General features: G+C 35.9%; 5 protein-coding genes and 1 non-coding gene across 7 annotated transcripts; 2 read left to right on the plus strand and 4 right to left on the minus strand.

Moving 5' to 3' along the window:
• Window positions 1-8,020: 8,020 nt before the first annotated feature.
• Window positions 8,021-8,092, minus strand: TRNAH-GUG. The gene has a single exon. It is a non-coding gene; the product is annotated as a tRNA-His (tRNA).
• A 3,614-nt stretch (window positions 8,093-11,706) lies between these two features.
• Window positions 11,707-13,795, plus strand: LOC121808054 (phospholipase A1-IIgamma-like). Of its 2 annotated transcripts, XM_042208393.1 has the most exons (3): window positions 11,707-11,837; window positions 12,284-12,903; window positions 12,989-13,795. In XM_042208393.1, exons 2-3 carry the CDS (start codon window positions 12,319-12,321, stop codon window positions 13,592-13,594), a joined length of 1,191 nt encoding a protein of 396 aa, XP_042064327.1. In that variant the 5' UTR covers window positions 11,707-11,837; window positions 12,284-12,318; the 3' UTR covers window positions 13,595-13,795. The 2 variants fall into 2 exon arrangements, with proteins under 2 accessions (XP_042064327.1, XP_042064326.1); XM_042208392.1 differs by lacking the exon at window positions 11,707-11,837 and having other exon boundaries at window positions 11,844-12,903.
• Window positions 13,679-15,313, minus strand: LOC121808057 (thioredoxin Y2, chloroplastic-like). Its single transcript, XM_042208396.1, has 4 exons — window positions 15,092-15,313; window positions 14,546-14,634; window positions 14,297-14,474; window positions 13,679-13,883 (listed from the first exon to the last, which is right to left on the minus strand). Exons 1-4 carry the CDS (start codon window positions 15,269-15,271, stop codon window positions 13,818-13,820), a joined length of 513 nt encoding a protein of 170 aa, XP_042064330.1. The 5' UTR covers window positions 15,272-15,313; the 3' UTR covers window positions 13,679-13,817.
• Window positions 15,314-15,377: 64 nt separating this feature from the next.
• On the plus strand, window positions 15,378-17,197 carry LOC121808056 (G-box-binding factor 4-like). The gene is made up of 4 exons (XM_042208395.1): window positions 15,378-15,817; window positions 15,901-15,972; window positions 16,796-16,825; window positions 16,917-17,197. Exons 1-4 carry the CDS (start codon window positions 15,458-15,460, stop codon window positions 16,995-16,997), a joined length of 543 nt encoding a protein of 180 aa, XP_042064329.1. The 5' UTR covers window positions 15,378-15,457; the 3' UTR covers window positions 16,998-17,197.
• Window positions 17,198-17,790: 593 nt separating this feature from the next.
• On the minus strand, window positions 17,791-19,630 carry LOC121808055. The gene is made up of 2 exons (XM_042208394.1): window positions 18,885-19,630; window positions 17,791-18,786 (listed from the first exon to the last, which is right to left on the minus strand). The coding sequence occupies exons 1-2, from the start codon at window positions 19,027-19,029 to the stop codon at window positions 17,990-17,992; spliced, it is 942 nt and encodes a 313-aa protein (XP_042064328.1). The 5' UTR covers window positions 19,030-19,630; the 3' UTR covers window positions 17,791-17,989.
• A 2,258-nt stretch (window positions 19,631-21,888) lies between these two features.
• LOC121809732 (protein ROH1-like) lies at window positions 21,889-23,459 on the minus strand. Its single transcript, XM_042210503.1, has one exon. The coding sequence runs from the start codon at window positions 23,132-23,134 to the stop codon at window positions 22,010-22,012; it is 1,125 nt and encodes a 374-aa protein (XP_042066437.1). The 5' UTR covers window positions 23,135-23,459; the 3' UTR covers window positions 21,889-22,009.
• Window positions 23,460-25,707: the final 2,248 nt, after the last annotated feature.

Raw genomic sequence — 25,707 nt, forward strand, 5'->3', positions numbered from 1 at the left:
CATTGGTTGTATTGGTTTGTTGCAGAGGAATCTGTTTGATGATTAGATAGAAAATGATTAAACGTGCATTTACAATGATCATTATTTGCTTTATATTCTGTATTATGGTAGGGTTTTATTCATTATTTGTTCGTAATGCATCATGTTTGTCTTGCTGTACGTATTTAACCCGATTTATTTTATTTGATGTTGTCTTTTTAAATATGTAGTGCATTATGTAAAAGAATAATAGCATACGTTGCAGTATATGGTGCATTTTAGAGGTGTGTGTAGTGTATTGTGTGTTTTACCAACTAGTTGTAAGACAAATTGTTATGTGCATTATTGAACTTAGCCTGTGCATTATGTACCAAGATATATGCATTATAGTCGGAATATTAAGCATTACTATTGGTATTAGCTGTGGTGGTTAAGAAACACACTTAAGTCATTATTTGTTATGACTGAATGCATCATGTTTGTTATGGGTAGGGTTTTATTCATTAATTGTTCGTAATGCATCATGTTTGTCTTGCTGGACGTATTTATCCCGATTTATCTCATCTGATGTTGTCTTGTTAAATATACAATGCATTATGTAAAAGAATAATAGCATATGTTGCAGTATATGGTGCATTGTAGAGGTGTATGTAGTGTATTGTGTTTTTTACAAACTAGTTTCAAGAAAATTTTTTATGTGCATTATTGAACTTAAACTGTGCATTATATACCATGATATATGCTTTATAGTCGGAATATTAACCATTACTACTGGTATTAGCTGTGGTGGTAAAGAAACATACTTAAGTCATTATTTATTATGACTTAAGCATAATATGTTGTTATATATGCATTAATCATTCTTTAAACTCTGTTCATTATGTGTTGTTTGGGCCATTTCAGATAAGAAGCTTAGAGTCAACATAGAAGATGCTGTCGATGACATTATTCCCGTGGCGCTTGCAAAGAAATTTAGGCAGAGATTAGCCGAGATAGCTCAAGGTGAGCCTAAACCACCTACAGGGCGAAAACAAGATCGACTCTACTCCCGTCGGACACCGTCCGAATTCATTGACTGTAGGGAGTGATGGTTCGACTATAGGGTGATGGATGTTAATGAATTCCTTGATTGCTTGGTTGACTTTTTTGCATTGGAACTAACAGCTTTCACAACCTTTTAGTAGCTTTTTGATATTGGACAATGATTTTGGGAATATGGATTATGAATGGAGTGCATGCCATTATTCATCCGTATACTGTGTGCCTAACGTTGTTGATGTTGTCTAATTTTATTTAAAAGATCCTTATCGTATTCCAAGTAATGTAAATGACACAGTAAATAATGCACGGCATAATACAAATAATGCACTTATTCAGAAATGTATTCTGTGCAGTACGTTTATTTATGCAGTGCATTATGTATACATACAAAGACATTATTTACTATATATTATGCATTAGGAGATTTATCCTGTTTATATGCGCAAGTTGGTTTTTTGTAGTCCTTAACAGGCGTGTACTTGTTTAGTTTCTTGCGTACTTTTGTATTTGGTATATTACATTTGTGAATTATCACCGTCCATATCAGACAAATCAAATTAGACATTACTTATGTTATGTGTTGCATTGTTTTTTGAAAATTGGTTATAGATACGGAGACTAGATATGTGCATTATTTAACTAAAAGAGTGCATTATGCATCAACAAATGATGTGTGCCTTATTTTTTTGATGATGTGCATTTACTTAAAGGATCCTTAACGTATTCCACGTTATGCAAAATAACACAGTAAATAATGCACGGTATAACACAAATAATGCACTTATTCAGAAATGTATTATGTGCAGTACGTTTGTTTATGCAGTGCATTACAAATAAATAGTAAACCATTATTTACTATATATTATGCATTATGAGATTTATCCTGGTTATATGGGTAAATTCGATTTTTGTAGTCCTTAACAGGCGTGCAATTGTTTAGTTTCTTACCTACTTTTGTATTTGGTATATTACATTAGTGAAGTATCCCGTCCGCATCAGACAAATAAAATTTGACATTACTTATGTGCTGCATTTTTTTTGAAAAGTGGATATAGATACAGAGAGTATATATGTGCATTATTTAACTTAAAGAGTGCATTATGCATCAACAAATGCTCATTATTTTGCATGCAGTAGGGAACACAAGTATCCATGGCGTCATTGAGTTAACTTCACACATATATACAGTACTCGACTTTTATATAATCCAATAATTAACATAAAAATTCTACTAATGCAACAACCACCTGTTTCAATACTCGACTTTTATATAATCCAATAATTAACAGAAAAATTCTACTAATGCAACAACCACCCGTTTCAACTTATAACAATACGACAAAAAATTTGAACAACAATACTACTAGAGCCCAAACAAAAGTTGTGATGCGCTGTTTAAATAACACAACTCAAGCTGTTCTTTTACCCTTACGCGCATCTTTCTCCATCGTCATCTCTTTAAGTAGTGGACAGTTCCTGGAGTAGTGATGACCCATCTCATCGCACGCCTTACACCGTCTAAGAGGCCTTGTCGCATCGTTTACATAGTAAGTAGACAATTAATGCACGATTTTCATTAATTTAATCTGTAAGATATTTAAATTGGATAATTACGTGATTTATGTATACGTAAAATGCACCATATTATTAAACATTGTTTTTAATGTGTACGTACTATACCCTACCCCCTAGGCTTATTAAACCCTTAGGGGAAAACAAGAAACATGTGCCAAAATTCAAAACTAATAACCGATATTTAAGCCCTAGACAAACACGGCATACTAGCGCTCCTATGCTAATTCGTACAACATACACATTGCAAATAAGATGTTATTCATTATACAGACAATATAATCCATTACGCATATTCATTTGGTGCATTATTTGTACGAACATTATTCAGCATACAATGTGCATTGGACTCTTACGTGATTTATTTATAGGTCAAACACAAACTATGCTTAAACGTTGTTATTAATGTTTACGTACTATACCCTAGCCCATAGGCTTATTACACCCTTAGGGGAAACAAGAAACGTGCGCCAAACATCAAAACTAATAACCGATAACTAATCCCTAGACAAACTGCTCTTACTAGCGGTCCTATCTTAATTGGTACAACATACACATTGCAAATAAGATGTTATGCATTATACAGACAATATAATCCATTACGCATATTGATTTGGTGCATTAATAGTACGAACTTTATTCGGTATACTATGTGCATTGGAAACTTACGTGATTTATTTATAGGTCAAACACAAACTACTCTTAAACGTTGTTAGTAATGTTTACGTACTATACCCTAGCCCATAGGATTATTAAACCCTTACGGAAAACAAGAAACGTGCGGCAAACATCGCGGTCGCGCATTATTTACTCTATCTTGTTCATGGCACTTCATATAGTACGCATTATATAGTCTGTATAATTCATTATCTATTACTAGTTGGTGTATTGTTAGTAACTAATTACAGGATACCCGTCAAAACTACAGGGCCATCATCATGGTTTTGTCTCTCACCCTATACGAAATCACCAATCCACCAAAATTGGGCAATCACAGACCATAACAAGAACCCCATCGGAAAAGTGAGCACAAATTTTTTTACAAAGTACAAGAATACGCGCACTTAGTGTTTCAACAAGTGTCGAGTATACGAACGGAACTGAATTGGTATTGAAACCGGAGATTCATACACACAGACACGCATACGCAGCAAAAAAAAATCTGAATTACCTTCTTCCATTATTCGGAGTCTAACGATTGCAAAAACGCGGCGAAATAATATAGACAATCAGAGGATTCGGGAACCAAAAGTCGAAGATTGCAACGTCCGGAATACTAAAATAAAATTGCGAAGATTGAAGACGACAAAAATTGATTCTGGAACACGAGAGATTACTCAAAAAACCGTAAGATCTTCAAGGGAGGATTTGATGGAAATTTCCATAACCACCAACATACCGTTTCCCTAATATGCCCCTACTCGAATTAAATCTGATTAAAATTAAATATTTAAGTTGAATATTGTCGGCCTTAGGATGATGAAAATAGACGGTTAAGATCAAGAAGGAAAAAGGAGGAAATATGAGAAAATGAAATGAATACATCCCTATATATATATATGTATAGATAGAGATAGAGATGTGTGATTAATTGCTAACTCGCTAACTCATCAAGACATTATGTAAAAAAATAGCAATACGATGACGTTAGTATATCAACACAAATTTAGTTGATATATTTATATCTTTATGTTGACATATATATTTAAAAACCAAATGTCAACTAAATTTGTATGACATATTAATGTCAGTCGCATTGATATTTTAAATACTATATTGATGAATTAGAATTATCGATTTAAAAAAAATAGCATTATTATAGCTCAATTTGCGTACAATATGAAGTAAATACTATCATGGCCCAACTCAGTCACTCCATAATATACCGTGACATCACAACGTTTACAGTGTTAATAGCACTGTCTGATTCAAAATACCAAACATAATGAGAAAATATGTAAGAATTTAAAATAGGATTAATAATAGTTTTTTCTCTATTCGTATAGCAATTCTAAATTCTAAACCTCAACTTATTAATTAGAAGAGAAATGTGTTACTAACAGAGCTGGTTATAATCTATTTGTAGAAAAGAATTATCTCCAAATATAATACTCCACTTATGACTTAGACTATTTGGAAGAGGAGAAAATTAGTGACCAGTTAGTAGCATCCTCCAATCATTACCTAATTACATAGTGATTATGTTCAAGTAACCACAAACCCAACACCTGCAACACATTAATTATTTATAATCACTTAACCCTAAAACCAAATGTGGGCCACCACTGATCATCGCACTAAATTAATATTCAGTATCAATCACGATTAATTATTTTTTTCATTAGATAAATATATAAACAATTCAATATTAATAGATCTATTATTAACAGTATCATGGAAAATATTCTCTCACAATGTAAAAATTAAAATCTATAATCAGCAAAAATTAATTAATCAAAAGTAGAATAAAACTCATTCCGCGAAATTTAAGTCAGCATTTTATTTTGACACAAGAATTAAGAGAGTCACAACAATGAGTTAAATGGATAAATAAAAGCAGTAGAACATAAGTATAATATAATAGAGAAAAACTAATAAAATTTGATTAGATGATAAGAGCTAGTTTTTCCTTAAAAGGAAACAACGACGGACCCAGAAAATATAGATTGTGGGGTCGGATACAATGCATAAAAAAACATTTACAATATTTAAATAATTATTTTAATTTTTATTAATATATTTAATTTTTGGCAACAGATTGGAAGTTATAAATTAGATATATTAATAAAAATTAAATGAAAATCAAATCACTAAAGCGTTTTAATTAACATTTTTAATATTTCAAACATTGAATGACTTTAAACTAAAATCAAAGGTCCTTTAGATCCTATTCTTCTTAATATGAGCCGTTAGATCTCATTCATCAAAGGTCCAGATGATCTGCATTATTACACTATAATGGTGCATTATTAGTCGGTGTGCATTATTCAACAGAAAATCTGCATTATTAAATGACACGTGACACTAATCTAACCGTCGGATGACAAAATCGTGGGGTTGAGATCAAGAAGGAAAAAGGAGAAAATATGCAAAAAAGAAATGAATACATCCCTCGATATATATATAGTTAGTTAGTTATTAATCGGTGTGCATTATTCAACTGAAAATCTGCATTATTAAATGACACGTGACATTAATTTAACCGTCGGATGATAAAATCGTAGGACTGAGATTAAAAAAAACAATAGAACAAAAGATACAAAAAGGAAAGAAATGAATACATCTATATATATATATATGTATATATAACCCACCTTTCCACCTTTCCAAATAAAAATGGGAAGAAAAAAAAGGCATACATACTAATTGATTGATTACTCTATTTTAGATTCCCTTTTTACGTATCACACACTCCCTTCAATCAAAATTAATTGATTTGTAATTTCTTCAGGAAGTCCCAAAGTAAATAACTAAATAAGTAATCTCATTATTTGGCAAAAATTCAATCATTTTACTTTCTCTTACTTTATATATTATCTATTTTTTTATTTTTGAATAACAATTTAACTTACAAAATACTCCGTATTATTTTCTTAATTCTTCTGCCAATAGAAGCGTCTAAGTAATAGTAGTACGAAATATAAGGAATATTGTTTTAAAGATCTCTTCTTGGTCTCTCATTCCAGATGCATGTTTTATTCAAAATAAAATAACATAAAATGAAAATACTATAAATGTTTTGGGTGCTAACTGAGAGAACAAAGAAGAAATTATAAAGTCAAACAATATTCCAGAATAAATACTCCCTATTTTCGTCGGTGGAGTAGTAGTAGTAATTACATAAATTCAAAAAATAACAAGATTTGAAAAAAAAAGTGAAATAAATATCTCCCTAAAACGAATATTCAATACGCCATTGTTAAATTGCGTCACCTCCGCCGACAGAAAACAGCCCACTAGATTGACGGTCTAGATCAAGCCACGTGCCCTCAGTATGGTCGTCGATTACAGCTTTGCGGGAGCCAGAAATAGTGAAGTTGGTGTCCTGCTTTCATTAGCTGTCAGCCAAATTGTGAAAGATTTTTTCCATTTCAAATTATTAAATTCATTTTATGGAATTTTAAATACCATCAAGAATCGTGAGTGGTCGTGTTTTTGTTTTTAATTATTTTACCCTACTTTAATAAAAAAATTACTACTATAAATTGCATAATTTACACTCTGAAAATAAAAATTACCTACTAGAAATAGAAAAAAGATAGAATTTTCATTAGCTAACACTCGCATGCGTAAGGCTTGAGCATACGTTCAAATAAAAATTTGCTCGTTCGAAATTTTGTATCAGCATACTTAACATTTAAATGCGTAAATAATTTGGGAAAATAACTTAAATTTGCTGGTAAGAAATTATATTTGTTATTTTTATGCTAGAAGTTTCTTATTCAACCTCAAAATATCAACTTGAATAATTCGATAATTCACTCACTATTTTTCTAATAATTAATATAGTATTTGTGGGGCAGTGGTGTCTCAGCCATTATAAATTTAATTAAAATATGTTGAAGAAATAAAGATCGGATTCGATTTTTTTGTTAAATGGCATAGATCTAGATCTTGCTGGTAGAAATATAATTATCAAAATTAATTAGATCGTTGTTTTTAAAAATATCAATCTTCATAAATTATTAAAAACGACTTCATCGGGACTATTTTTTCATAGGTTGTTGAAATTGATATTGAAATTAAATAAATTCTTGTATTCCTCCACCTCTGCCGACACTTTGTCTCAACAATAATGTAGTGTTCGTCCTTTTAATTTTATTTTTTATAAAATGCTTATGGCTGTCATTTATTTAATTTCTTGTTATTTTATGTTCCCTTTAACTTTAATTGCTTTTATTTGTGCCACCGACACGTGACTGACTATTTATTATTCAAGAGATGTAAAAATGATTAGACTTTTGTAAAAGATAATTAGATTATGGTGCAAAAATTATTTATCGTGAAAAGGAGCAAAGATAGTTAAATAAGAACGAGAAAAAAAGTTTAGAGGTTCAATTATTGATGAAGATTGAAGGACAATATAGTAGGAGTATTTTTTTAGTTTGTGAGTGCATTGATTTGCCAGAATGTACGAACCAAACAGGTAGTTGAAGGTAAGTAAATTAAAACAAAATTAACTAGCACTGCAATTTATAGCATCGATCATGGAGATTTAGGATGAATACGCTTAATAATATCAAATTAGTGTGAAACAATCACTTAAGCCTTGCATCGCACGGTGTTAAACAATAGCATTATACATAATGTAAAGATTTATTTGAAATATAATCAGAAAAAAAATAATTAGAAGTGAAAGCAAACCGAAATATTATAGTATGAAGAAAAGTTAAATTTTTGAAATAAAAATTGAACTAAAAATACAAATTGTGGCTGCTGGGATTCGAGCCCAGGTCTCCACGGCCACAACGTGGAATTCTTACCACTAAACTACAGCCACTTGATGGTAAATATGCAGTACTTCGCATATTTTATTATAATTTCCTGATTTCATATAATGTGCTTATACAAGTAATTAATTAAATGGTCTAATTGGAAAGAGTAAACTCAACAATCTTGATAAATCTGTGTTTTAAAAGGAGAGTTTTGGAATTATTCTAAACAAACCTTGCTTTTGTTTTTTTTAATGATTTTTGGGTTTAGATAAGTGTAGGTGAATTAACATAGAAAGATGGAGTGTCGATTCTAACCTGCATTTAATTCTCATAAACATATTATCTTTCAAAATTTATCGTACGTTGGTGGTAAGATTATAATATATTGTTATAAACAAATACAATTCGTATATAGTAGTATTTTATTTATTTATTTATTTATAGTCTTTATTGCGACCGAATCACGAATTATTATTCGTGCATCGCATAAGCATTATACTAATTATACTAATGTGCATAAAAAAGAAAGGACAGTGAATTTCTAAGATTCGAGCCTTTTTCTACTACGAAATTTCGGTAAAAACAATAATTTGCACAAACAGAACTCATTTATCGGTACTCGCTATGACAAGGAAACACACACTACACACTACAGATATAAGCCTTTTTTTTTACCATCTAAATTTAAAATTATTATTCTGTTTTTAGTTCTATTATATAGAAGTTGTGCCCGAAATTATGACGCAAGCAAATGAACAACCATACATAATTTTTTATTTTTTATACTCTGGCACTAGATTAGTCATTTTGGATGAATATGCTTAGAAAAATATTTGAATTTCACTAACACATTTTAAGTAGAAGTATTTACAAACTTCCTAATATTACACCTTTATCAAATGTTTGTTACAAACCCCAAAGAGGGCAAGAAGCAAAATATTGGGCCAAGATTGAAGGATACTATGCTATATATAGACCATAAAATTTCCAGATTAGATCCAAGTACTGGGCCCATATTAATTGCCTTCATGGGATTATTGAGAACAAAAATAACATATATTTATAAAAAACATAATACAACTAGTTAAACGATTATCCAATTATCACATTAATGAATCGGATAAGAAAGAAGCCACCAATATTATATACACTAAATTAAATAATTTCATTCATTGTACTTTCTTCCATCTCGTTTTTTCCTTTCTCTCTTCCATTCCATCATTTTTCAATATAAACACTAAGTAAATAAATGCAATTATTTAATTTAGTAATGCAACGGCGTTTAGTTGTGCCGCCTATAGTGTGATAGTTGTTTTGATTGACACTCAATGACAATACATAAGTAAGTCATTAAACTATTTAAGCATCAAAATATTGATCGATTGCAAATAGACCATTAAAACAATCATTTACAAGCAAACTCTAAATCTTGCATGTAAAACTAGAATTTGACGAACATTTATAAATATGAGGTAGCATATTTTATAAGTTGATACTACCTCCGTCCTATAATAAGAGTCATATTTTACTATTCTGATCCATTCCACAATAAAAGTCACATTTCACTTTTACCATAAAATATATCTCACATTCCACCAACTTATTCACTCACATTTTATTATAAAACTAATATATATAAGTAGGACGCATAATCCACTAACTTATTCAACTAATTTTTCTTTATAATTTTTAAAACTCGTGTCCACGTTAAATGTGACTCCTAATGTGTATTTTATTTTCAATAATTACCTTTAGTACCCCATAAATCCCAACCATAATTAAGTACTCCATATATGACTTGAATATTAGTATATTATATTTTTAGGGGGTTATCGTTTTACTTTTTAAATATGAGAAACTTGCACGCGATTTCCTCAATCAATAAAAAATGTCTTATTTTATTTGCTTCAAAGCAACGTCTTCTACCAAAATTATTCAGAATCATAGCTATCAGTAGTTTCCAACACCAACCAGCCAACATTTTTAGCAATAATCACTAACTAAAAACAACAAATTAATTAATTACGTTTATAGTATTTCTTTTCTACACTAAATTAGCTTACAAAAGCACAAGCCACTATATAGTTATGGTTGTTGCATGGTTACGTTATGACACGAATACGAATTGCATATTACTAAAATTAGTTCATTTGGAAATGACAATAATGGATGAATTCCACACTTTTACTCTTAATTGATTCGTGTTCGAAGAATTAAGATGCTGTATATTAAGTAGGAGAGTGTGGTAGTTTAATAAAAATTTTACGTTGTTTTCTGATTAATCCCATAGCATTTTAAAATATGAATATGAAATTATAACCTCCCAATATTTGCTACTGTCTACAGTGACCAAAATTAAAATTAATATGACAAATCAAATAGGAGTATAAAAGTAACAACAAAACGATTTTGTTTTTGGCAATACGACATCATTCTCTATTCAGTTTTAACTATAAAGACAATGGTTTACTTAAAATTAAGTGGTTTTATTGGCACATCATATTTAATTTTTTACACTAGTTTCATTTTTCATTAACAATTGCCAAAATTTTAAAAAGTTAGTACTCCTATTTATGACTCTATACTTCGATTTAAAATGTTATTAGTACTATGTAATTGACATGAAGCCAAGCGCAAAATTGTAATTTAAATGGTAACAATCCATTGATTTTGAATATGTAGTAGTATTGAATTCTTTGTGATCACTTACGTGGATTTAGAATTGTTTAAGAAAAATAAATTTTCAATTATAAACTCCATGCATTGCATTTACGTTTCATAATATAGTGGTCTTTCTTAGTATAGTAATATGAAAAATATATTGATTGCTTAAAATGTATCACTAAAAAGAAACAAGGAAATGGATGTAAGGAATAGGTTTCTTGAAAGTATATATCACTAGCAATATATTAATCCTAAACACTATTTCATGTTTTACATAATAAGCGTCATCAAAAACAAATCACACATCACAATGTTTCCTGCCGTTTCAAGATAAGCATCATAAAAAACAACCATGCCAATTTAAGTCAGGAGGTTTGATGAAAGATTATTAAATTAATGCTTCGAGTTTTCGCAACAGTCCCACGTGTATAAAACGATGTCTTGTGGTGATGCTCAAAGCGCCATCGTCTCGCTTAGATCACGAAGTTTCAATTTTTTGCCACTGTCCCACATGTATAAAACGACGTCTTTTAATGATGCTCAAAATGACGTTGTTTCATTAGCGAAACAACATTGTTTTGTACGCGATGGAACAGCTTCGAAACAAAAAAGTTCTATTTCTTCACCATTATCTCATGTTTACAAAATGATGTCTTTTAGTGTGGCTTAAAACAACATCATTCCATTCGTTTTGATACAAATGTAATATTTGTGAAAAATTGAAACTTAATAATATAGTAATGTGTTTCAAACCATACGAGACTACTCAGAATTTGATCAAACTTGGTGACAATGCCTAAACAAATCACGCAGAATAATGTTTGCTTATAGGTTTAGACATATTGTCCTTTGAATCCAAGAATCTCAAAACAGAAATGGACACTTGAACCTACTACATCCATACACACAATCTTAAACTTCAACTATCTTTCATTGTCTGTGTTTGTGTGATGATAGCAAGTTGGCAACGCATAGAAAAAGAAAACAAATTCAAATGTCAGCATAAATCAAACATATAGGTTTTCCTTTTACATCAGAACAGCACAACATAACATATCACATCACATGTGCATACATTATACATACCACTATTTAAAGCTCCCCAATCTGCAGATAATCTATGAAAAACCAACTCAATATTATGAGGTATTTCATGTTGTCTTAAGCTACTAGATTTTGTTTTCTTTAACTGTGTTTTTTTTTTCTCATGATTTTGTGCTCATATATATCTACATTTATATATAGGTATGCTTTTATAAGTACTACTATCAAACAAGAAACAATTTCATAAAACTATGTATCTAGGCCACTCTTCATTATTTCCTTCGTAGAGTTTATGTTACTTTTCACCTTTCACTACAACAAGGTGGGATTTACCGACGGAATTCGTCGACGTATATTTGACAATCTATCTGTTGATAAATACCGACGGCATCATCACATATTTACGACCCAAATTTTAGTGTCCGATATCGGCGTTGGTAATCTGTCGGTAACACTGTTTACTGTTCCGTTGGTAAAAGCCGTCTTTTGTGTAGTGAGGTTAGTGTTTCCCACTTTCTGAAACATAACAACTTGAAGAGATTGATTAGGTAAAAGCACAGCCAGCACAGAGGAGAAAGCAGCCATGCCAAGCATTGCAGAGAGATGGAAGGTTCTAAGCGGCCAAAAGAAATGGGAGGGTCTGCTAGACCCTCTAGACCTCGATCTCCGTCGCTACATAATCCACTACGGCGAGATGGCTCAGGCAACGTACGACACGTTCAACTCCCAGCAGGCCTCGAAGTACGCAGGGAGCAGCCGATACGCAAAGGACACCCTCTTTTCCAGGGTCGGGCTGGACAAGGCGAATCCGTTCAAATACCGTGTCACCAAGTATTTCTACGCGACCTCGGCCACTACGCTGCCCGGTGCCTTCATCGTAAAGTCGTGGTCCAGAGAGGCGTGGAGCAAGGAGTCCAACTGGATCGGGTTTGCAGCCGTGGCCACGGATGAAGGGAAGGCCACGTTAGGCCGGAGGGACATTGTGATCGCGTGGAGGGGCACTGTCATGACTCTCGAATGGACTAATAATGACTTCGAGTTCGAGCTGGTTTCTGCACCGGATATTTTCGGAGCGAAGAGTGATGTTAAGGTGCATCTTGGTTGGCATTCACTCTACACCTCTGATGATCCAAGATCACCTTTCAATAAAGCCAGTGCTCGAAGCCAGGTATACATGAACGATGAATGTTTCTGGTTTTGTACACGAACTTTTAAACTCGCCTCACCAAACACGAATTTGTCTGTGATTTTAGGTTCTAACTGAGGTGAGGAGACTCGTAGAGCAATACAAGAATGAGGAGATCAGCTTAACGATAACCGGACACAGTTTAGGTGCTGCGGTTGGTACCTTGAGTGCAGTCGACATTGTGGCGAATGGATACAACAAGCCTAAGGGCATGCCCAACAAGGCGTGCCCTGTTACTGTGTTCGCCTTTGCCAGCCCTCTCGTAGGAGAAGACAAGTTCAAGAAATATTTCTCGACCTTGCAGAATCTTTACGTCCTGCGCGTGAGGAACGCAACAGATCTCGTCCCGTCCTACCCGATGATAGGGTACTCAGAGGTCGGGGAGGAGCTGAGGATCGACACTAGCAAGTCGAACTACCTGAAGAGGCCCGGAAGTGTGAATACTATCCACGCCTTGGAATCGTACCTGCATGGAGTTGCCGGGACGCACGGGAGTAAAGGGCCGTTCAAGCTCGAGGTCAAGAGAGACATTTCTTTGGTTAATAAGCATCTGGATTGCTTGAAAGATGACTACTGTGTTCCTGTTGCATGGTGGTGTGACAAATACAAAGGGATGGTGCAGTTGGAAGATGGTGCTTGGGAATTGAGGGATCATGAGAAAGATGATTTCTGAGTTTGGTTATTATGCATACAAATAAGACTTGATTTTATGTTTGGAGGGTTAAATCCAAAATATTAGTAATAAAACAATGAGACAGAATAAAAATCAGAGAGATAGAACCTTTATCTAAGTGAAAAGGATCAAGAATATGATAAGCAGTATAAACAAATGTATGTTTTCTTTCTTTTATGAAGCTAATCTTCTTGGAATGTTCATGAGCTCTCACCTCTAAGTGCTACTGTTTAACTTGTAGGGAAGCCTCAACACGTTCGATGAGCTGGTCCGCGCCCATTGCACCCTCCTGAACGACGAATTTATCAATAAAAGTTCAGTATGTGAATTAACAAATTTGAACCTTATATCAACAGTCACATACAATAATGCTACTTAAATTTCATTCATGAAGCTTCAAGTTCTCAATCTTTACACGCATGACAGTTGACAGTTAATGCACGAGAACGAACAGAAAGTAAAATTACCAAGGCAAGCAATTTGATCCTCGGATTTTGCCTCTCATGAAGCAACTACTATCACAGCCATTAGCCAGATTAACTAGATTATTCTTTGGCCGTGTGCATATTAAGTCGTTTTTGTATATTAGAAACAAGAAATCATCACGAGACCTCTCAAAAACACATCCTAAACGACGAGGTCCGAACTAGTTCGCTTGCAATCACTGAAAGAAGAGTTATGGAACAAAAAACCACCACTTACAAAGCGATCAAATGGTTTCCCATCCTTGAACAAGATGAACGTAGGCAGCGCCTGTATCTGATACTTGTCAGCAATGGCGGGATATTTCTCTGTGTCGATTTTCACAACTTGGATCTTATCTATCAACGAAGCACTGACTTGTTCCAACACAGGAACCATGAACTGGCATGGACCACACCTAGTAAAAAGGCAAGAACACAATTAATCCTAGCAACACAAGTATAGAAAAGAAGAAGAAGATTGCATTACCAAGTAGCATAGAAGTCCACCAACACAGGTTTATCAGATTTTTCCAACAACTCGTCAAATGACGAAAATGTCTGGTTCTTCGATGCAACCTGAAGAACACCGGTCACACGTGTTAACCAAAGAAAACAAGTAAGCTCTTATTCAACATCAAAATCTGTGATAGATACAACACAACTCACACATTTCCATGAAAAGAGGCAGTTTATCTATGCATGCAGACCTTCATCTCTTCGAATAGTGTATTTGTGAGTAATTCAATTGGAAGTAAACACCAACCAAATCAAATCAGTTTGGACTAAAGCTAAGCAGTTATGTACTACATATAATGTACTCCTCATTTTACAATTAAACTCATAAAACAGAAATTAGCAGCAACAACAAGAGCAAGCCATCAAATTCCTCACAATTCACAATTTCCACACATGTACAACAGAAATTAGCAGCAAAATTAGTGCTCCATCACTACCATATCGACATATTTTCACACATTCCCCATAAATTAATTAGCTTCATCACAATCTTCGTAATTTGACGATGTGTATTTACCAGAGCAAACGTACGACGTCGCAGGCGAGACTTAACGTGCTGGCTCCGGAAATTCCGGAGCTCCGATGGGAGCTGAAGAGAAGAAAAGTGTGAAAGCTTCGATTTTGGTGAAGAAGAGGGACATGGCCGGACTGTGGTTGCGTACCTTGTTGTGATTGCTGCCGATAAAGATAACGCCATTTTTTGGGAGAGAAAGGGGTGACGAGTTTGGAGAGGATAAATTTTTGTAAGTATTCAAATAAATCGTTTTTTTTTATGGTAATTAATCAATAGTTCAAAGTGTTTCTTTTTGTCGTTTTCAAAAACGATTGCAACTTTGCAGGCTTAAAAGTTTCAGCAAATATCAATTCGTCGTCTGATTGCGCCATGGCTCCGGATAATTCGGACCCGCCCAGAGCCGGTAAGAGGTCGGCCGATGACGTGTGGAAGGAGATCGTGTCAGGAACTCATCAGCGGCAGCCGAAGAAGGAGATGATGACCTTGGAAGATTTTCTGCTCAAGGCCGAAGAGGCGGCTTCCAGCGGCGCTGCGGCGGCGGTGAAGCTCAAGGAAGAAGGAGGATCGATTGGGGGGATTTCTGATTTTATGAATTGCGCCGGGGAGGCGAGAGCGGGGGTTAAGAGGAGCTTCAGCTTGTCGGCGGCGCCGGGGAAGGCGGTGGAGCTGCGGCAGAGGAGGATGATCAAGAACAGAGAGAGCGCCGCGAGGTCGAGGGAGCGGAAGCAGGTTCGATTTTCCTCAATTGCGTTTAATTTGTGGTTTTTGTCCTAATTTTTGGTTGATTGTGGCCGGAATGTGATGGTTTTTAGGCCTATGAAGCGGAATTGGAGTCGATGGCGGCGAAGCTCGAGGAAGAAAACGATTTCCTCTTGAAAGAAAAGGTAATTTGCTTGGATCAATTTTGTGGAACTGAACTTGAGTTTGTTGATTATTGAGTGAAAATCAGCTGAAAAAAAGATGATTTCAAGTTTGAGCTCAAATTTTATTGCTATTTGATGCGATGCTTATGTGATCTTTGAGTGTAGAATGATTTTCTGAGGATGGATGCTTGTTTGGTTTTGATTGTTTTCTCAAATGCGTGGGGTTGTGATGTAATGGAGAGTGCAGTTATCTTGTTCGTGCAGTTCATTCGTTTTATGTTATTCGACATCCTCTGATCGTTGAGTAGAGTCTGCTGTTCCATGTGTCCTCAAATATCCTTGTTATGTGATCTTTGAGTCTAAATGTGTGTCTTTATTTTCTGAGTATGGATTTGGTGTCGTTTCTCGCCTTTGCTAATTGTTTTCCCGATGCGTGGGCTTGTGTCGTAATGGAGAGTGAAGCAATCTTGTTCAGGAAGTTCATCCGTTTTATGTTATTCGACACCATCTGATCTTTAAGTAGAGACTGCTGTTCCTTGTGTCTGGAAATATCTTTCCATTTCAGGCATGTTATTCGAAAACCATTCTCTATCTAACAAGAAGTATCGATTTGGCATTACTTCTGTGGACTTGCAGTACATGAGATCCAATAAATGCATCACTGATCTTGCATTTTCGAGGGCCTGGTTGTGACAAACAGTTCCTCGAACAACAAACTATTTGATCATTCTTCCTTTTTTTTCGTACTCATGAACTTTAGAGTGATGTCGTGGTCAACTGTACGCATTCTCTATCCATTTCCAATTTTGTGACTAACAGCGACAAACTTCTTATTATGTTCCAGGCAGAGAACAATAAGAAGAGGCTTAAGCAGGTAATCATCTTCTTCTGTAAATTCAAAACTTTGTACATTCATTTCCTTTTGAGATGTTTCTGCAGTATGAATAACATGATTCTTTCTGCAGCTTATGCAGAGTGTGATACCTGTTACAGAGATGCGAAGACCACCGTACATCCTGCAGAGAAGCGGTTCCATGCAGTGGTAATCTTTGTCAACACAGCTGCAATCTGTTTTTCTGAATAATTCAAGCCATTGTTGTTCTATAAGGGTAGTATCTTCGTTATCTTGTTCACTACAATGTGTAGATTGCTGCGGCGAAACGACAACGTTCTGTCGAAAAACGTTCATTTTCCTACTGCACCTTTACTTCTGATATACAAATAAAGCATACAATGCTTTTGAGAAGGAAAAGTTGTGCTGCAAGCTTGTTCTCACAGGAATATGGCTTCTGCGACTTGTTGCTTGTCTCGATGAATTATCGCTTTAGTGTTTATTGGACAGTTTTTTTGTTCAGTTATTAGTCATTTTTAGGAGAATTCATAATAGGCTGAAAGAAAGTCAGGAAAGCAGCAAATGGCAACTCTAAAAGACCGACCAATCATGGTCTCGTCTTTACTCTCTGCCGTCTCTTTGCTAGTGTAATTTCTCTCCACTTTCTACTGTGTGAAAAATGGTCATAGATGTGCAACTACCTATGTCCCGAACCTTTCTTTATCAACCATTCGAAGCATCCCTAAAGCACATAGGTATCAATGTAGTTTCCGAATGGGAAACTCCTAAGGTTCAAAAAGGCAACTACTGGTTCGGTAAGTCTTTTTTTTTTTTTTTTTTTTTCAGTTTTCCAGATTAGATTTTACTGTAACCTTTACATTTTCAAGAACAAGAAAGCCTTCGATCTCTGCAATTTCACAGAGACAACAACCATGAATCATCGCTGAACCAAAATCCGCGTCTTACACAGTAAGTTGTTTCGTCTATTTTCATTTTCATAATAGCCTATAGAATGCTGCATTTCTTGTGAGTTTTTGCTTTTCCTTAGGTTACCATAGATTGTCAGAACAAAGTTTTAGTCAAAATCGAAGGATCAAAGTTTTCGCAGTTAGTCTACATCCATCGATTCTTGGACTGAGTTAATATTTGTATGGCAATGAATTGAAATAAATCCTTGAAACAAATTGACAATCTGCAGAAACTGATTCAATCTCTCTTTCTGCTAGTTTGGTGCTTGCTTCGTATCATTTGGAAGACGAACGCCACAAACGTCAGAAATAGAGTTGAACCAGCAACGATGGGTAGACACAATTTTAACCTTTTCTCCCGAGGGCTCTCTTCATCATCCTCTCCCGCCCTAGGTTTTGCTTCTGGAGTTTCTTGAGAAGGTTCAATGGCAGAAGGCTCTGCTCTGCCTTCATACGATCTTTCATCAACATCTTGCTTGTAAGTATCCGGTTCATCTTTTATTTCTTGCACATCATCTATGTTGCTCTGCTTTTCCTCGTCTTCCTTGCACGTGTCACCTTCCACGCGAGCACCATGAATGGATGGTGCAACTAGCCGCCCTACATCTTCGAGATCGTGATCTGAAACTGGTTTTTCTTGGCGTTGCTCTTCACCATCTTCTCCGATTTTCCCCTTGTTTGAACTCTCTGCTATGGCGCTCTTCTCGTCTGCAATCTGCAAACTCCCCGACCCCGCTCTAACAAGCTCCGGCCTATCCTTGACTTCTTCAATGGCAGTGCCACCACGGATTCCTTTTGCTTTCTTCGGCATGGTGATCGACAGAGTTGATTCGTCCTCATTGAATGTGGCCTTGATCTTGTCAAGAATCACCCCTTGTGGAATTCTGAAAACTTTCTTGAATCCCTTTGTCTCTGTCTCTTTCTTGTACAATTTCCACCCCACCATGACGGTCTCTTGCACATGCTTTTCGCCTCCTATTCCGATCAAGCTCCCGTCTTCGTTTATGTCGATCTTTATGTTCCTTCTCTTATAACCTGCAAGAATTTCTCAAGTCAAAAAATGACGAGCCAGCAGTATAACAGCTATAAACAACAAAAAAAGTATTGCATTTGCAAAACCCGAAAAACGTAACCTTTGAGATGAGCAGTGAGGAGGAAGAATGCGGTGTCTGTTTCTCTAGACACGAACACGGGGCCGGCACGGTCCTTTGCGATCAGAAAGTCGGAGGCGAACTCGTCGGCAGCGTTCGTTAACTTGAGTCCTAACTCGAGCTCCATTTTTTCAATGAAATTTCGGGCAGTTTTTGGATGAAATGAATTGGGAGAGGTTAGGAAAATTAGCACTGTTAATTTATCAAGAAAAGTAATGGTGCAAGAGAGCAAAGAATATATGCTTTGCTTCGTTTCGTTTGTGAAGAAAACTGTGTGAAAAGAATTGCCGCTGTGTCCTTCGCGGGAAGCTTTGAAGGAAACTGAAAATAATTAACCTATGATAAATGAAGATTTTGAGGAACTAATTTGGGCCCAATAAAATGAGCTCTTTTTTTCACCACGATCAAGTGGGGCCCATGAACACTTCTATGCCAACAAAAAATAGCTTTTAGCTTTTAAAGCTTTGTCCTTTTCCAGTAACCTAAATATCTTTTCGCTGGGAGAGATATTGGCCTCATAGTCCTTCATATTGGCCTCCAAGTAGGCTTATTTAAGTGAATATTAAGATAATTTAATTAAGAAAATGTAGTGTATATTTTGAAACATGTTAAAAATAAATAAATAAACTAATTTTATGGGAAAGAAAGTCATAAGAGCATCCACATCTGTGCTCTTGCCAACGAGCACGGATGTGGGCCCGGTCCCACTTTTACTCCTTGCTCTTAGGCAAGAGCACAACACCCACATCCGTGCTCTTCCGCAAGGACAAGCTCAAGGGTCTCATCATTATATTATTCAATTTAAATAAAAACATTTTCACAAAATTAAAATGCATTAAAAATACCCGGAATAATATTACAAATTAAAAAAAAATTTAAAAATTACATAATTACTAAAAATTAAAAATTACATAATTAAAATCCTAAAAATTAAAAATTACATAAGTAAACAACTAAAAAAATTACCTCCGTGGATGACTATTCATCCGGCTCTACCCCCAATGTTCTTTGGAGACCCCGTATCATCGCCACATGCGATCGAAGTTGCTCGGGGGTCATAGTTGACCTATCGGCTAAATTGAGTTGGGCCAAAATCCCCCACAACGAGTTAGTGGGGGGTTGAAGTGGAACATAGGGAGCGGGGGCGAATGGAGTCGCGGCGCGACGGCGGTTGGCCGCCGCCTTCTTCCTTCTTGCGGCCGGCGTTGGGAACTGCTCGGGCCGGCGTCGGGGCTACCCAAGTTAGCTCCGGCAAGTTGGCTAGCCACATCCTCGGAGCCGGCGTCGGATAGGGATACCGACCTCGACCGTTTGGAGGAGGAGCTAGAGGAGGATGATACACCTCCACTATACTTCGGATGCGCCTGCGTCTCCTGCCAAATGTTGAGGTACTTGAACGGCTTGTAGTTCATGGATTGGTAGGTCACCATGGCGGAACTGATGATGTCAAGCTCGCTCCGGCCGCTCCCCGCCAACCGCTCTTCATGGAGGTAATACCCCTGGAACTTTTGGATTTCTTCGTTGGCTCTGTATATGGCATTGCGCACCATACTCTTGTTGCGCTCGATTGTTCCAGCTGGCCGGTTTTGATTGTACCGGCGACAAATGCACCACCAATAATGATCACCGGATTGGTTCGTGCCAACCTCCGGATCTTCGGAGATTGACAAGTACGCTTTGAATAATTGTTTCATCTCCCCCGGAGTGTACGGGGTGCGGACACCACGAGTAGAAGGATGAGGAGTTTGAGAGGGACCGCTCCCTCCCGCTCTAGGTACGGGTGGTTCGGGTGTCTACCCGTATTGCCCTTCGGGGGCATCTTGGTCGTCGATCGGGTAAGGCCGGTAGCCACCCGGAATATTCCGTTTCTGGACTAGGAAATGGTTGTGAGCCGAACCAATTCGGGTTCCAACCGTGGGAGCCGGAGGGGTGATTGCCAGAGCCGGACATTTTTTTGTTGTGAGTGAAAGAAAGATTGAGAATTGTAAGAATAGAAATGAGAGAATTTAGATGAGAATTGTGTAGTGTGGTGTGAATTTTTGGTGTGGAAGTGGGGTATTTATAGATGAAAATGTGTATTTTTGGGGGAAAAAATTGAAAAATAAATTAAAAGTTGGTAGAAAACGGATATAATTTTTTGGGAAGTGGGAAAATATTTTTTTATTTTTAATTGAATTGTTTAATTAAAATCTGATTTTTTATAAAAAAAATCAAATTGCCAACGACATTGTCGTTGGCCAATGGACGGCTGGCACGGACATGCTCGATGCATCGAGCAGCGCCGTGCCAGCGGGAAGAGCGCAGCGGTGAGCAGCGAGTGTCGCGCCACTGGCACGGACGGACGGCTGTGCTCAACCGCTGTGGATGCTCTAAAGCAACTTGTTCATAATTAAAGCATCGGAATGATATTATTTGAAATTAAAAACCACATAAAATATTGATAATAATAAGAGCATCCAACGTATAATAAAGTTTTTACAATTATAATACATAGTGCTAGTGTCTTACAAATACGACTTATATGAATAGATGTCGTGTGTGACACACTATAAAGTAACTCGACAATTTTAATACGGAAGTCCAACACTAAAAAATAACCTGACAATTACAATACACAAATCCAATAACTGTAACTTATACGAATGTATATGCTGTTATGCATTGTGTTAGAGCACTCTGCAACATTATGTAACAAGGGACATATTACACGAGCACTTCACCACTACAAGAGTCTACGACTTACACAAACATGAGTGATGAATAACACATTATGCAAAACTTCACAGCTGCAAGACACAATCTCACTACAACTTTATATGAACATGTGAGTTACACTTTGTGCTGAAGTACTATACATAATTGTGTAGGAGCAACCCATTATGCAAGCACTTCACAACTGTGTTACACACCACGTTGAAATATTCTACAAACAGAAAATAGATTAGAAAATCGTGCAATTGATTCATAAACCATCCAAGCAAGACAATTTACTTAAAAACAAAATTCATTATTCATAGAGAACATAAATGAACATCATGGACACAGCACAAGCAGAATCCAATCCTCTTCCTTCCTACTAATTTCTTTACACAAAAACACTCAAATCATCATGTAATAAAAACAAGACCTTGAGTTCTACTTCGAACAATGCAATGAAACACTTGTCTAACTTGTGATTCCAATGGATCAAGCTCCCTCTTCAAACCCTCACTCACATTCCTCACTTCCTCAACCCTCTCCTTCACCTCCCTCTCCCTCTCCTCCGACAACGGGAGCTCCGCAGAATCAACGAGCTCGTTCAATCGCCGCGAGCATCTCTCAATCTCTCGAATCTCCCTCAGCAACCCGCACGCGTTCGCCCTCTTCGACTCCTCCAATATCCTCTCCCGTAGCGAGAGGATCGCCCCGGCCCACGGGAACTGCTTCGGGACGTGGAAATGGCCCTGCAGGCCGCGATCCTGGCACGGGATCGCGGCCACCAAGGCCCACATTGTGAACACGAGCACGTGGCTCATAGTAAACACGGATAAACTAACCCCGTTCGTCTCGTTGGGACGGGGCGGGGTTAGGTTATTGCATAATGCTTGCAGTTGTTTCGCAGCGGACCACGACCGGGACACACTCCACGAGAGGGACCGGGAGTGGACTACCCCCGGGCTTTTGTGGCCGTGGTGGCGGCTGAACGAGCGGTTTCTCGTCGCGAACGTGGCGGTGGATTGCTTCCGGTCGAGCATTCCGATGGCGAGATCGACTAGGGCTTTCTTGGCGCGGCGGAATTGGGCGTCGCCGGTGGCTCTCCGGCGGCCATCCAAGGCGACGAGGACAATTTCAAGCTGTTTTTTCCACTGTCTGATCAGCTCGATTCCGCCGCGGACAGCGTTGCAGACGTCGAGGGATTTGACGCTCCGGTCGAAGTAGTCGGCGGCGGCGCGATCCACCGGAGTGCAGCGGAGGACGGCGGCGTTGCTGGCCATGATCGCCGTGAATTCCTCCTGGCAGCGGAGGAATGCGTCGAGGAGGCTGCGCAGCCATGGGATTGACAGGAGGCTGCCGGAGTCCGCCGCGGCGAGGCCGTTGAACCGGTCGGCGACGTGGCGCTGGAAGGCCTCCGCCTCCGTGTCGGCGGCGGAGTGCGGCGGCGGCTCAATTGAATGGACCTGATCGCGCCGCCGGCTGAGGATCGAGAAAATTGAGCTGGGAGCTGCTGATGATGATGATTCGGTAATCGGCATTTTCTGATCAATCTCAGATCACATGAAAAATTGGGAAATTGAAGCCGGAAATTCAAGAATCGAATCTTGGATTTGGGAAAAATGGATTCTGATCAAGGATTGGAGAGAAAGATTGAATCTTTTTTGTTTTTTACTTCAAGAAATCTTCTTTCTCAATACCCAATCAGAGAATAAATTTTGTAGACACAAACTTTATGGAGTGAAGGTGTTGATGATGGGAGAGAAAGGGAGGAATGTGGAGTGACGATAGAGAGAAATTGGACAGATTTTGTAGTGAAAAGAACAGAGTAATAACGGAGGTATTTAAATGTGTAATTAAGAAAATGGATTTCTATGTTTAGTGGGAAACTGTTAATAAATTTGGTAGTAAAAAGGGGAATTTTTAGGGTCGAAAATGGAAAGAAGCGAATTTGTTGCGAAATAAACTTACACGCTGCCAACGCGATTGGACACGCTTTTCATTATTAGAATTTTCATTGGTAAATAAGTATGTTTGGAAAAATAATTATGTACGTGTACATATTTATTTGTATTTTCCACAATACTACGAATTAATGCTTATTATTTCGGAGATTTTCGAAAAATCTTTACTAAAATGCAATGTAGAGAAAAATCTTTACCATATTTTTACTTTAATTAAAAACTACTAGTAGTTCTTATTATTTTCATAAAAAAAATTTATAAATAAAATTAAAGTTCAAACCAATAACCACAATCTCAACCCAAAACAAGAAGGATATATAGGATAATAGTGTAAAAGTATTTGAGTTATTACATATTTAATAAAAACTCAAGCGTATTTTTTTATTAAATGAATCTAATTTTAATAGAGCACAATGCATATTATCTAATAAAATTGGCGTGGATATCTTTGTAATGCAATAGTTTGTGTTAATATGGAGTATATCTCTGTGATGATATCTATAATTGGTTTTATATTGAGTTATAAAATCAAATTTTAAATAATTATAGTTTAAATAAAGTTAAGAGAATGTAAGAGAGAAGTGGTCAACAGAAATATAATGTAAGAAAAGAAGTGGTCAACGGATATGTACATGTCATAAAAATATAATAGTAATATGCATAAATATAATACGATTCAACGTTTTTAATTCGTTTTGTATTATTATTATTTTTCAATTACATTCAACGTTTTCACTTCGTTTTATATTTATTTATAGAATGTGTTCATTTGTGTGTGTGTGTGTGATCGCATTGAGTAGAGTCTGACTGATTATTTGAGTTTATATATGAAATTTATTAATCATATAGTATTGTATAAGAAATAATGTACTCCTACTACGTAAGAAATTGGAGTATAATTTATGAGATGATTAATTTACATAGTGAGAATCTTGTCGTGTGTATTAAAAAAAGAATTATGTGTATGATGATTGACTTTGATCAATCTGGAATGTATAAAATATAAAAAAAATAAAACAAATATTCTACTAGTCAAAGTCAAAAGTCTTGCAGATACCGATTTGTATCAATAGTCACTAAGTGTACGTGTATAATACTGGGCATCAGTTGGAAGTTGGGAATGCACAATATTATAAAATTATTAGTGAAAAAGTCTTCTCTAGATATTCCGAAAGTGCTTATATATAATCTAATTAAATAAAAAAAATAAAAAGTATTTGCCTGTTTTTATATGTGAAACTGACAATTCCAATTCAGGTTGTGTTCAAGACTTTTTTTTTGTATAGTATTAAATAATTTGAATAAGAGAAAATGAATAATTATTAATTGCATCTCCAAGGAAAACAGATGGAAAAAAGAATAAGTATTGTAGATAAATCAACACATCCCTAATTTATGAAATAATTTTGACTGAGTACAACATATTGCACACACAATATGTGACAAGAAAACATAATAGCTGGCTTTGATACGGGCCCACAAAATTACAGAAATCCTAAACCCCCAAGAAAATCATTTACATATGATCATAGTAATAATACATACTTATATTATAAGTTGCAGAACAAATATTAAATTTATCTTGACACGTGTGTGCTGCTTCTTCATTGAGAACATGGAGTTCACAAATCAACAAAAATCTATTCAAGAACAGCTGTCAACATATTTATGAACAAATTGTATTTAGTTAATTATAAAAAAATTAAATGCAAATCAACCTTATACTGCAAAAGAAAACAACATATAACAAGAACAATAAAGTAAAAAAACATCTCGATGAATCAGCAAAAGAATAGTAGTAATAATAAACAAGATCAGAATAAGACAACATAAAACTTGACAAAAATAGCTACATGAGAAATGTCAATAACAATAAGAAAGAGAAGTATACAAATTAATCAACAACAAAATAAGGAAGTGAACGACTTGCCAAGCCGAATCTTCCTCAATGAAGCTGATTTCAATATGTCACCATTTTCATAAACATGAATATTACTACTTTCATTAATTTTTTAAAGATTAGATGCGATTTTCTGAAAGAGATGGGAAACCTAAGTTACCAACTATTCTTATCTCTCTTTTGCATTAAAACCACTATATATAATTATTAAATGAAGAGTATTACATGACATCTGCTAGTGTAAAAATAG

Source organism: Salvia splendens, chromosome 6, assembly GCF_004379255.2.
Source record: "Salvia splendens isolate huo1 chromosome 6, SspV2, whole genome shotgun sequence".
Taxonomy (NCBI): domain Eukaryota; kingdom Viridiplantae; phylum Streptophyta; class Magnoliopsida; order Lamiales; family Lamiaceae; genus Salvia; species Salvia splendens.